General features: G+C 42.4%; 1 protein-coding gene across 2 annotated transcripts; it reads right to left on the bottom strand.

Moving 5' to 3' along the window:
* Positions 1-4,427: 4,427 nt before the first annotated feature.
* Positions 4,428-9,017, bottom strand: LOC123147518 (COP9 signalosome complex subunit 3). Of its 2 annotated transcripts, none has more exons than XM_044566794.1 (11): positions 8,689-9,017; positions 8,406-8,527; positions 8,085-8,331; positions 7,949-8,006; positions 7,774-7,863; positions 6,382-6,444; positions 5,740-5,829; positions 5,356-5,514; positions 5,155-5,276; positions 4,775-4,847; positions 4,428-4,692 (listed from the first exon to the last, which is right to left on the bottom strand). In XM_044566794.1, the coding sequence occupies exons 1-11, from the start codon at positions 8,874-8,876 to the stop codon at positions 4,627-4,629; spliced, it is 1,278 nt and encodes a 425-aa protein (XP_044422729.1). In that variant the 5' UTR covers positions 8,877-9,017; the 3' UTR covers positions 4,428-4,626. The 2 variants fall into 2 exon arrangements, with proteins under 2 accessions (XP_044422729.1, XP_044422727.1); XM_044566792.1 differs by having other exon boundaries at positions 4,428-4,698; positions 8,689-9,016.
* Between the last annotated feature and the right edge of the window lie 2,115 nt (positions 9,018-11,132).

Below are 11,132 nucleotides of genomic sequence, written 5' to 3'. Positions count from 1 at the left end.
AAGTTGAGCTGAATGCAGCTGCTGGTCATACTTTAAACACATCTCAATTTCGTCTGTGCTCAACATTGGTGTCTTGCCGTTCTGCCGAAGTCATGGAAATCTCGTTGTTCTGCCAACCTGGCCGGAATTTCTCCGCACTGCCGACTTCATCGGAATTACATCCACCCATGTAGGCAAGGTACATCATTTAAACTGCTCGAGTAATACTTCATCAGACAAACTAATCTGGCTGCATATTTACAGTATGGTGATGGTGGTTTTACACTGTCCTATAGATTTTGAATTTACAGTATGGTGATGGTGGATTTACACTGCCCTACAGATTTTGCAATTTATTGTAGTAGCTCCATATAGTGTGTCATTGTTGTTCGTACAGTGAATTCATATAGAATGCTTGATCACATGAATTTGTCTGAATGTATATTAGAGTTTCCTGGTGTTTAATTTATAATACATTGATGATGGATTTATGGTCCTATAGCTTCTGTAAATTTTAGTAGTTCTTTTGTGACTGTTGTTTTTACAGTGAGCTGATAGTGAATTTTCCAGTGGCCACCTCTTTCTGAGATCACCATCACTACCTAGCACTCTGATTTTGCTATAACTGTTGTCCTTCTAATAGGTACTATACTTTCTCTTTCTACTTCTTTTGTTTTGCCATGTTTGTTACAGTTCATTGTGATTCTTTAATATTCATGGTTCCTCTTCTTGTTTGCTGCTCTCGATGCTCAAATATAAGTCGAAGAATTCTTGTCCTTCTCTTGTGTTGAACTCCATTTCCAGGTGTGGCATTATAATGCTCTTAGTGTTCCTGACATTTCCTTCGTGGGCTACAGTATTTCCATTTTCCAATAAATTCTCAATACCCTCTTCATTTAAATACTCATCTTCCTTTTTAGTCTACCGTAACTGATGGTTATCCATGCTTTTCTTAGCTTCATTATTACTCTCTTTATGTCCCACACATATGGCACATTGTCTGAAGTGTATGAATTTCCTCGTAACATGATGGATCCTTCATCTTCAGCTAACCTGCTACAAGTGTATGCTTTTTTTTTCCTTTTTCAGGAATTTTGTTGCTGATGCAACCTGAATATGTGTTTACATTTAAGTTTCTACTTGATGTTTCTTAATTACCTTGTCTAAGCTTAGATTGTCGAGAAGTCCTACTTTCCAGGGATTTGAAGAAGCTGGATCAATACTGGCTTCATCTCCTTGTGTTTGTTGCGGGACCTGGAAACATGGTACAAGGTTAGTTCTTTAAAATAAATTAAAAGAAGCTTTCTATAGCTTGCTGCCTTGCTGTACATTTCTGTAACTTACAGTTTCACGGTTATGCAGTCCTGTATCATCAAACTGGTTTTGTGTAGCATCTTGTCCGTCCTGGTAGTTGAGTCAGTTATTTTCTGTGAATTGTTCCTGTTTCAAGCAACTTCATATCCTTGATAATGTCATGAGAATTTCAGGTTTTCTTCCAAAAGTGTTGTGAAGAAAACAAAATTGTCAATAACCTGGAGAAGGTCGTGAGAGTACTGACGTGGCGGTGTTGCTTTTTGGGCCCTTCCATTGTTTGCTCATGGATCATAGAGCGCATAGGTCATACATACACGTGCCATGTTTGTAGTGCCTGTAATTTCAGTCAAGTTATTATTTTCCGTTTGTGTCTGATTGTTAATGGTTGGCATATTTGATTGAAGGCCAATTCAATTTCAGTCGATTGTAATATAGACACTCCCTTTTTTAATACCAAAGTGTTCTCTATGTACGTGAAGTGTCTATGTAAGTGATTTGTTTGGGCCAAGCCCAAATAATGAAAAATACAAGAATAACGATTCCCGACCAAACAACAAACTTATATATCTAAAAAAACTCAATTTAGTAAAAATAGTTTTATAATAAGTACACCGTTATATATATTCACACTTCTTAAAAACCGATCAAAATTGCCAAAAGTTGTTCCATTTAAAAAATGCATTTACAAATGCTAAAACAAAACTCACTATTTTCTATTTTTTAATAAAGTATTTGTTTTTATCAAGAAAAACCTTTTTTTTGAAAGGAAAAAAAGAAAACTGATTCGGAGACTATTCCATGAACTACTCTTCAGAAGAATGCCAAATTGGCTTCTTAACGAAAAAATTCAACCGAGAAGCAATAATCAGTGCAACATTAATATAGACATTTATTAGAACTAGATATAAATAATGGTGTGTAATGACAAAGAACTTCTTTAGGACTTTGCGAAGTATAAGGTTTGCTGGGTGTGTCGTTTGGTAAACAAAGTTGCCCATATTTAACTAAGGAAGGTTTTATGAATAAGCTTTGTAAAACATGGTTCCATGTCCCACCGGTGTGAGTTATCATGTTGATTAATAAATCACAGCTCAAGCCCGTTGCAACGCACGGGCATTTGTACTAGTAGCACTAACATGGAACGTGAGTTCTAGTCGTGTACAATGTCGGCGTGTGTTCAATGTCCGAAGACATAGTTTTTTGTCTTTCGACGTGATCGTGTAAGTGTTTGTTTAGTTTTACTCTGTCTAAATAAAAGCCAGCATAAATTGGCTACAAATTGCTGGAATCTGCAAATCTTCGTGGAAAAAACGTCCAATTAGATAAAGTCGAAATATTTGCAAACAAGTCTAGCCATCTACTCTTTCCGTTCCTAAATATAAGCCCTTTTACAGATTTTAATATATACTGCTTACGAAGTAAAAGGAGTGAATCTACACTTTAAAATACGTCTATATATATTCATATGTAGTCCGTATTGAAGTTCAGAGGATTTTTCGATCTTGTTTGTAATTTTAATTCTTGGTGGTGTTTCTTTATGCAAAGACTAACTTTCTGATGTCTTTTTAATTTTGCCAAGTCGTTCTGCACGTGACTTGTACTATGACCTTACGGTATAAATGATGAGATACATATTACCATGCAAAATAAAAAAAAACATGTGGTTGCAACACTAAATGTATCGATGAGTTGATCAACATACAGAGCAACAAGAAGCAAACTTACAATCTTCATGATTGACGCATCGGATGGCCACCTTCTCTCCACTTCTGTGCAATCGCACTGCAATTCTTTATGGCAGGAGTTTGAGATGGCGCACCGTCGATGGACAAGGGACTTCACATTGCGATCGTACTCCCTCCGTTCCGAATTACTTGTCTTAGATTTATCTAGATATAGAGGTATTTAGCACTAAAATGAGTCTAGATACATCCGTATCTAGACAAATCCAAGACAAGTAGTAATTCGGAACGGAGGGAGTACAAGTTATAAGGCGCGAAATGTTTTTGCTCATGAAACCAAGAATGCACATTTAACCAAAACACTGCACCACTTGCTTCGTGCCTACAAAGTCCGCACTTCTAGCCAACCACGCATCGCACAACAGCTCATCATCCATCAAGTATCCCGCCATAATGATTGCTCCAAAGAAATAACGAGAACGTCAAAAGAAAAACGCAATGACGTTTGTCTAAACACTTGTCGGGTGTGGTGCACGGCAAAGACGGCATTCGCGGTGGGCGGAGGATACCTGGGTATGAACGGATCCAGAGTGATTGACGGCTCAAAGACGGGAAAGACGGGCAGACACGTTTTTTTTTAGGGTAAGACGGGCAGACACTTGGGAGGGGCTAGTGAACGTCCAACAAGATATATATATTTTTTAGGATAAGACGGGTAGACACGTGGGAGGGGCTGATGAACGTCCAACAAGGTATGGGCCATAGCCGGAGTGGTGGTGGCGGCGGGCTAGGAGGGTGCAAATACAAGGGTGGGGGAAGATACGGAGAAAAGTGTGGGCTAAGGCCATGTTCGGCAGCTCTCCAGCTCCGTATAATACGGGGAGCGGACAGAGCGCCAGTTTTCCAACTCCAGGAAAATGCACTGCGGGCCGCTCCGCTCCGGCCGCTCCAGGAGCAGAGCCGCGGAGCGGAGGGCTGCCGAACACGGCCTAAGGGTGCCGGAGTGCTGGGTGGCAGAAGTCCGAACACCTGAGACTTTTGCAGACGATTTAAAGCACGGCTCTCCCTGACATTGAGCCGGGGAAGCAAACTTGTTCTCCAGCGCTCTCTACCTCGTGTATGTGTGCAACTCACCTCGGTTTTGCTATTCCATAACTTTCGCGAGGTTGCAGATGAACAGGTACTCAACCAGGCAGTCGCCTGACGCGTAAGCAGCCCCAACTGACCTTAACATGGTCTGTGTTAGGGAACCAAAAGCTCAACCTTTTTAGGCTGTAACCAAACTGACGGCCAAACCGGTTACTTACCGACGGAAAGCGCTTCGGCCGAACGTGATCGTCCGTCCTACGGACTAACTTGGCTTTCTACTAAAAAAAAAGACTTAACTTTGCCTAACCAAGTAACCGGCAGTAAACACAACCATATTCTTCTTCGCACAGAAGAACACCAATGGGTACTCAAAATGAAAGCTTGCTGGGCAAATTCTAAGAGTGAATATCATTATCCCTAAGCAAAAGCTCCCATCCTTTAATTCCAGAAATTACAGGGTTCAAACTTCGATGGCTGTAATATACGGGTCGAACCAATAATAACCTCAGGGCAAGGCTAGCTTGATGGTAGTACTTCCGAGACACCCAAGGCGCTGATCATCTCAAAAATATTTGTGTGGAACCGAGTCAAAGTCATCATAGTCGAATCTTGCACGTTCCCTTCCACTCTGCACCTACTCACACATATTAGAAAACAACAGAGGGCAACGGCAAGAAGGGAAAATACATGTGCAAATCTGAAGAGCTAACCTTCATCAAAAATGCATGATCGCACGAGATGTTCTGATCAATTGAGGTCAGCTTCTTGGACAAAGCCATCAACCTGAAGAATATTTGTTACAGCGTTAAATCAGTCACAAAACATTAGTTGTTTCTGCTCCATATTTAATCATAATTCAGCATGTGCCTAAGAATAAATTCTGGAATAGAAAAAACATGCCACCTACTAAAATAGAATTAAGCAATCCAGTAACTACATTTCGAATTCTCAGTGATGTTCGTTGAGACTATGCATAGGACGCAAAGAGTGGAACTATGTACCAAGGAAAATGATAAATTTCAGAAATCTAGGAGCGTGCACAACTTTATATATAACATACAGTATGCGGTAGAAAATAAAAGGCACGTACCTTTGAATAGAAGAGTCGATGTGCTCCACCATCTCACTACTTTTATATTGCTCGGGATCTTCATTAAAGCTGACCATGCCATCCTTCTGGTTTATCGTTGCATGGATCTCACCATCTTCAATCTGAATTTATAGAAGTCAAATTGTGTGATAATGCTTTCCGTAGATGCTAAAGATCACCAGACTGCATACAAACACCTACCATCCTAAGTACATGCATCTCAGCTTCTTTCGGGGTGTTAAGTTGAACAGAGCTGGCAATGTCTTCAAGTGAAAGAGTTAAGTAGGTCTGGGTCAGCCTCTGGATGTTTCGCTTGTACATTGAAGAGAGCACTTGCTTCACTAGTCCAAAGTTGTTATCCTGAAACATGCAAATAATCAGAAACCAATGCATATTACTGTGCCATGAAAATCTTACTGACAGATTCTTTAGTAATATATAGCATATAAATAGAAAAATAACAAGAAGTAGTTCCCAGCAAGGAAGGAGGTAGGTACAGCCGGGGGTATGCCTGGTAACAGACTGACACTAGTCACTAACAGTAGAGCATCTTATTAGACAAAGAAGGAAAGAGAAAATACTCACAGTTTGGAAGGCCTCTGCATTTGACTGGATGAATGTTTCCAAATCAGAGTAGCTACCAGTACCATAGCATGTAGACAGATCAACGTAAATCTAAAAATTAAACAGATAGACAGCATTAATGCTTCCAGAAAGAGCTAAAAAGGATTATCATGTAATAAAAGGGATAAATTACATCATTTATAGCAAAAGCACATATTATTAAAGCATGGCACTAGTGGTGACAAGACATCCGTGTACTTATTGTCTTAGGACTATGAAACTAAGTCAGTTCATTTTTAAAGTCTAAGGAATGCACATTGTACCAAGAATCAATCAAATGTAGCTGATAGAGTAAAGCAATAAACATCATTCGATAGAATAATGCACGAATAACCACCATAAAATTCATCAGAACTGAATCAATTTGACTACCGTGGCACCAAACCAATGAATAAACTAGGAAGGGCGAAAAAATATACTATGAATATATCAGAACTAAATTTAATTTGACTACTATCACGCCCAAAGCCAATGAAGAAACTAAGGAGGGCAGATGACTACCAGTCTACCACATTGCATCCAACAACTTGTGAGTGCAAGAGCAACACCTTTTTTCACTGGATACATTTGAAATTATAACTCATAGGAAGGAAGGAAGTATACCTGAGTGTGATTTTTCAGATTCCTTTGAGCAGTCGAAGATGTGTACTTGGGGAATGACGGAACCTGTTCAAAAAATTCAATACATCTCAACTTGACATACCGCACCAGACTTCAACAAAATCATTCCGAATGTAACAAACTATCTCAACATGATACGGAACCACCAGTAGAGCAAAGGGCTTACAGGGCCATCTGTTTTCGTTCCAAACAAATAATGATGGACAACGTAATGATGGACAACGGTTAATGATAACGATATGCACGCACTAATATGGGCACCAATAGCCTATGTTGCCATATTTTCTTCATTCGCTCACAAAATTTGTATATTTGTGCTCCCTATTTGTACCAACTAGGGATAACAAAACAAAGAATTATGAATTTATGATCATCAAATCACAATAGGTTTATCGCATTATCCCATCAACAGAAGATAGGAGGAGGGGGTCCATGCATTCAGCTTGTAACGCCAGCATATCTGAAACACGTGTAGTCTCTTTTCAGGGATATGATACTACATTAATCTAGCATTCTAGCATCAAATTTGGCCCTATGTCATTCACATTCTTATCTTAGAACTAGCTTAATCAAGCAAGTGGCATACTCCCTCCGTCCTTTAAAGAGTGTACTTCCAACTTTTTTAGGAAGTCAAACTTTTTTATGTTTGACCATATTTATACAATAACACACCAACATTTATGCCATCAAATTAGTAGCATTAGATTCATGATAAAATAAATTTTCATCGTATACGTATTTCGTTTCACAAACATTGATATATTTTTGCACAAACTCGGTCAAACTTTGAGATAGTTTGACCCTCCAACAAAGTTGGAAGTACACTCTTCAAAGGACAGAGGGAGTATATGAATAGGACACATCTTTGGTATTAATGCATCGCTTTCTTCTGGTGTTTCATTTGATCGATTTCCTATTTTCTATGTGGCAGTGGGTCTTAAGTTACATATTCCATTTTAAAATGATTTTCTTTTGATTAAAGCTGGGAAGAAACAAACTTGTTCTCCCAACAACAATTGCAGGTGACTACTACTCCCTCCGTTCCTAAATATTTGTCTTTTTAGAGATTTCAAATGGAATACCACATACAGATGTATATAGACATATTTTAGAGTGTAGATTCACTCATTTTACTCTGTATGCAGGCACTTGTTGAAATCTCTAGAAAGGTAAATATTTAGTAACGGAGGGAGTACATCTTATATCTTATTTTGGCAACTAATAATGTGTATCTATCTATAGGAAGCATCAATGTCGGCGATCAAAGCTAGGCAGGGTAGACATGCCTTAATTGATCCAAACCCAACGCGATAAGGGAACTTTTTCCTAAAAGCAGCATCACAAATCACTATAGAATGCAAAGAAGTGATATACCTGTCCACTCTGAATGAGTGAAACTAGGACATACTTCTTGTAAGCCTCGACAGTAATTGCATTCAATGACGACATTGGGGCAGTAACAGCCTGAAAAAATAAGTATATCTTCAGTAAACAGCACAAACGGAGAAACGGCTACCCAGAAAACTAGTCGCATAGTTGAAGGCCTCACATTGTGAAGAAGCTCCAATGCTTTACGGAACTTCTTCAGCCCAATGTATATCATCGCCCTGCAAGAGAAGGCAAACTAGTAAGCAAGTCAACACATACTCAAAAACCGTAAGCCATTCAACAAACTTAATACAGACCCGTAGTAGCAGTAAAGGAACAAGTCCTTGGGCTGATCAACTTCAAATATATCGTCTTCCAGGACGCTCAGGCCAGCCTTGTACTGCTTGGCCAGCAGGCACAGCATCAGGTATTCAGCGTGGAGTGGGGTAAGCTGCTCTGACGATGTCTGGATCTTGCGGACAGCAGCCCGAAGCGGAGCAATCCCTCGGATCGGCGCATTGAGCTGCATGACCTCGTTCTTGAGCACCCTACAGACATTCAAAACTGCACAAACAAAAAGATTAGCCCGCAGCTAAACGAAACGGAACAATTCGATTTGATAATCGCACGGCACACACATTTGTCGGGCGCCATGCGTATCTGGTCGGCCGAGCAAGAGGTGAGGAAATCGGCCACGGTCACAAGAAGGTCCCCGCCGGCGTGCGCCCTCAGATTAGCAGACGACGACACGAAAGAATCCCTGCAGAGAGTAAACGAACGATTAGATGCGCTAGGGATCGATCGACGCGAAGGAGAGATTGGAGCGTCGCGGCGCGATGGACTCGAAGGGGGTTAGGGTTTTGGTGAAGGGGGGGGGGGGGGGGGGGGGGGGGGGGGGGGGGGGGGAGGGGGGTCGCGTACAGGAGGTAGAGGTAGCCGAGGGAGTGGGCGCCGGGGTGGAGGTGGGAGAGGAAGGGCAGGAGGCCGGCGGAGTGGACGCGCAGGGCGTCGCCGTCGGCCTGCTTGAGGAGGCCGTGGAGCTGCGCCAGCTCGTCCGGGCTCCCGGAGAGACCCTGGATGTGCGCCACGAGCGCCTCCACCGACTCCATCGCCGCCGCCGCCGCCGCCGCAGATGGGGTTTTGCCCTTGCTCCTTGGCTCGGATTCGGGGGTTTGGTCTGGTGCCGTTCGCGATGCTGGTTTTCGCCTGGTTGGGGGAGACGAGACGGGACGGGACGAGCGGCGGATGGTGCTTTTGTGAGCACGCGACCGGCCCAAAGGCGTCTTGTTCTTGGGGGCCTCTACGTCTGAGGAATCTGGACCGTTCGGTGAGTTTGGAGATGTAATCTGCCCCGTCCATGTACCCAACTCAGCCACAACATGTGAGACAGAAAGAGATCAGATAACCCTGAAAGAAAAAAGAGGTCACGGATTATAACTCTGCCGTTTGATGGGTGGAGAAAAATGTTTTGACCTATCTACAGTGTGTTTGTTGGAAAACTTTTCTTGAAGTGCTAACAACGTGAAGTCCTTAGTAAACGACTGCCCGGTTTTTTCCTTTTGTTAGGGTTCCTGACGTCCTCTGGCGGCGACTGCCAGAGTTCCTCATAGATCACCGAGTTTCGATGATTTCCCACGTTAACAGTTGTGAGATCTCGCCTCCTGGTTGACAATTCTTCAGGCGACCGCATGGCTGACACGGGATCGCAAGGACTCCCACAAAGAGATCCATCAGGCGGAAGTTCTGCTGAGAAGGACTGCCATTATGCAGCGAATTTGGAGGATAGGTTTGAGGGACTGAACTTGCATGGTGAAAAGGAAGAACTTGATCTCTCTGGAGACATTGAAGGGTTGATTGAGGAATCTCGTTGGATTGGCGTGTTTAGGGTTCATACTCAGAAACCCTTTAGTCACGTGGCACTTTTTAAGGCAATGCATAATGCTTGAGCATCGGCACAAGGGGTCACCTTCAAGCCCAGGGCTGCAAACATTTTCCTGGCTCAATTTATGTGTTTGGGTGATTGGAACCGAGTGATCAATGGCGGACCTTGGGACTTCCGCGGTGCGACAGTTGTGATTGAGGAATATGATGGGATCTCTAATATGGAGGATTATAAGTTAGATCGTATTTCTGTTTGGGCTCGCATCATGAGGTTACCTGAAGGACTGATGAAGAAATCAGATTTGGCGACGAAAATTGCTAGGAAAGTAGGCATCCCGCCTATCAAGGTGATTGTGAATGAAGGACGTTTGAACCCTACCAAGTACTTACGAGCGAGGGTGTACATCATGTTGGATACCCCGCTTGTTCGCTTTATTCCGCTCACACTGAAAGAGAAGAAGAAATATCCTGTTGAGTATGAGAAATTACCAGATTTTTGCAACTTTTGTGGATTGGTCGGTCATGTGGTCATTGAATGTGGGGATGGCATTCATAGGCCTGAAGAATGTGAGTGGGGGCGCTGGCTGCTGGTCAATTTCGACAGAGACAATGCTAATCAAGCTCAAGGAAGAGGAATGCCACGAGGGTATGGTTCTGCTGGAAGGGGCGGTTGATATGTCTCCAACGTATCTATAGTTTTTGATTGTTCCATGATGTTTTATTATCAATCTTGGATGTTTTATAATCATTTTATATCATTTTTCGGTACTAACCTATTGACATAGTGCCCAGTGCCAGATCCTGTTTTTTCCATGTTTTTTACATCACGGGAAATCAATATCAAACGGAGTCCAAATGGCACGAAACTTTACGATGATTTTTATTGGGCCAAAAGGAAGCAGATGGGCCCTGGTTGCACCTGGGGGGAGTCCCGAGGAGGGGACAACCCACCAGGGCGCGCCAGGAGGCCCTAGCGCGCCCTGGTGGGTTGTGCCCACCTCGGGTACCCTCCGGACCGCCTCTTTGCTCTATAAATGCCCCAAAAATCCTAAAACCCTAGGGGAGTCGACGAAATATTCATCCAGCCGCCGTAGAGTCCAGAATCACCAGATCCAATCTAGACACCATCACGGAGGGGTTCACCACTTCCATTGGTGCCTCTCCGATGATGCGTGAGTAGTTCTTTGTAGACCTTCGGGTCCGTAGTTAGTAGCTAGATGGCTTCGTCTCTCTCTCTCTTGATTCTCAATACAATGGTCTCTTGAAGATTCATATGATGTAACTCTTTTACGCTGTGTTTGTTGGGATCGATGAACTTTGAGTTTATGATCAGATCTATGTTTTTATATCCATGAAATTATTTGAGTTTCTTTGATCTCTTGTATGCATGATCTCTTATAGCCTCGTATTTCTTCCTCGATATTTGGGTTTTGTCTGGCCAACTCGATCTATTTATTTTGCAATGGGAAGAGGTGCCCGGTAGT

Source organism: Triticum aestivum, chromosome 7A (genome assembly GCF_018294505.1).
Source record: "Triticum aestivum cultivar Chinese Spring chromosome 7A, IWGSC CS RefSeq v2.1, whole genome shotgun sequence".
NCBI classification, from domain to species: Eukaryota; Viridiplantae; Streptophyta; class Magnoliopsida; order Poales; family Poaceae; genus Triticum; species Triticum aestivum.
This window is presented reverse-complemented; position numbering and strand designations above follow the sequence as displayed.

Coding starts and splice junctions, on each gene's coding strand:
- LOC123147518 (XM_044566792.1), bottom strand. CDS start 8,876: ATGGAGTCGGTGGAGGCGCTCGTGGCGCACATCCAGGGTCTCTCCGGG. Junction 6,445..7,773: donor CACTCATTCAGAGTGGACAG/GTATATCACTTC, acceptor TTTTTTGAACAG/GTTCCGTCATTCCCCAAGTA. Junction 5,277..5,355: donor AGATGCATGTACTTAGGATG/GTAGGTGTTTGT, acceptor CTATAAATTCAG/ATTGAAGATGGTGAGATCCA.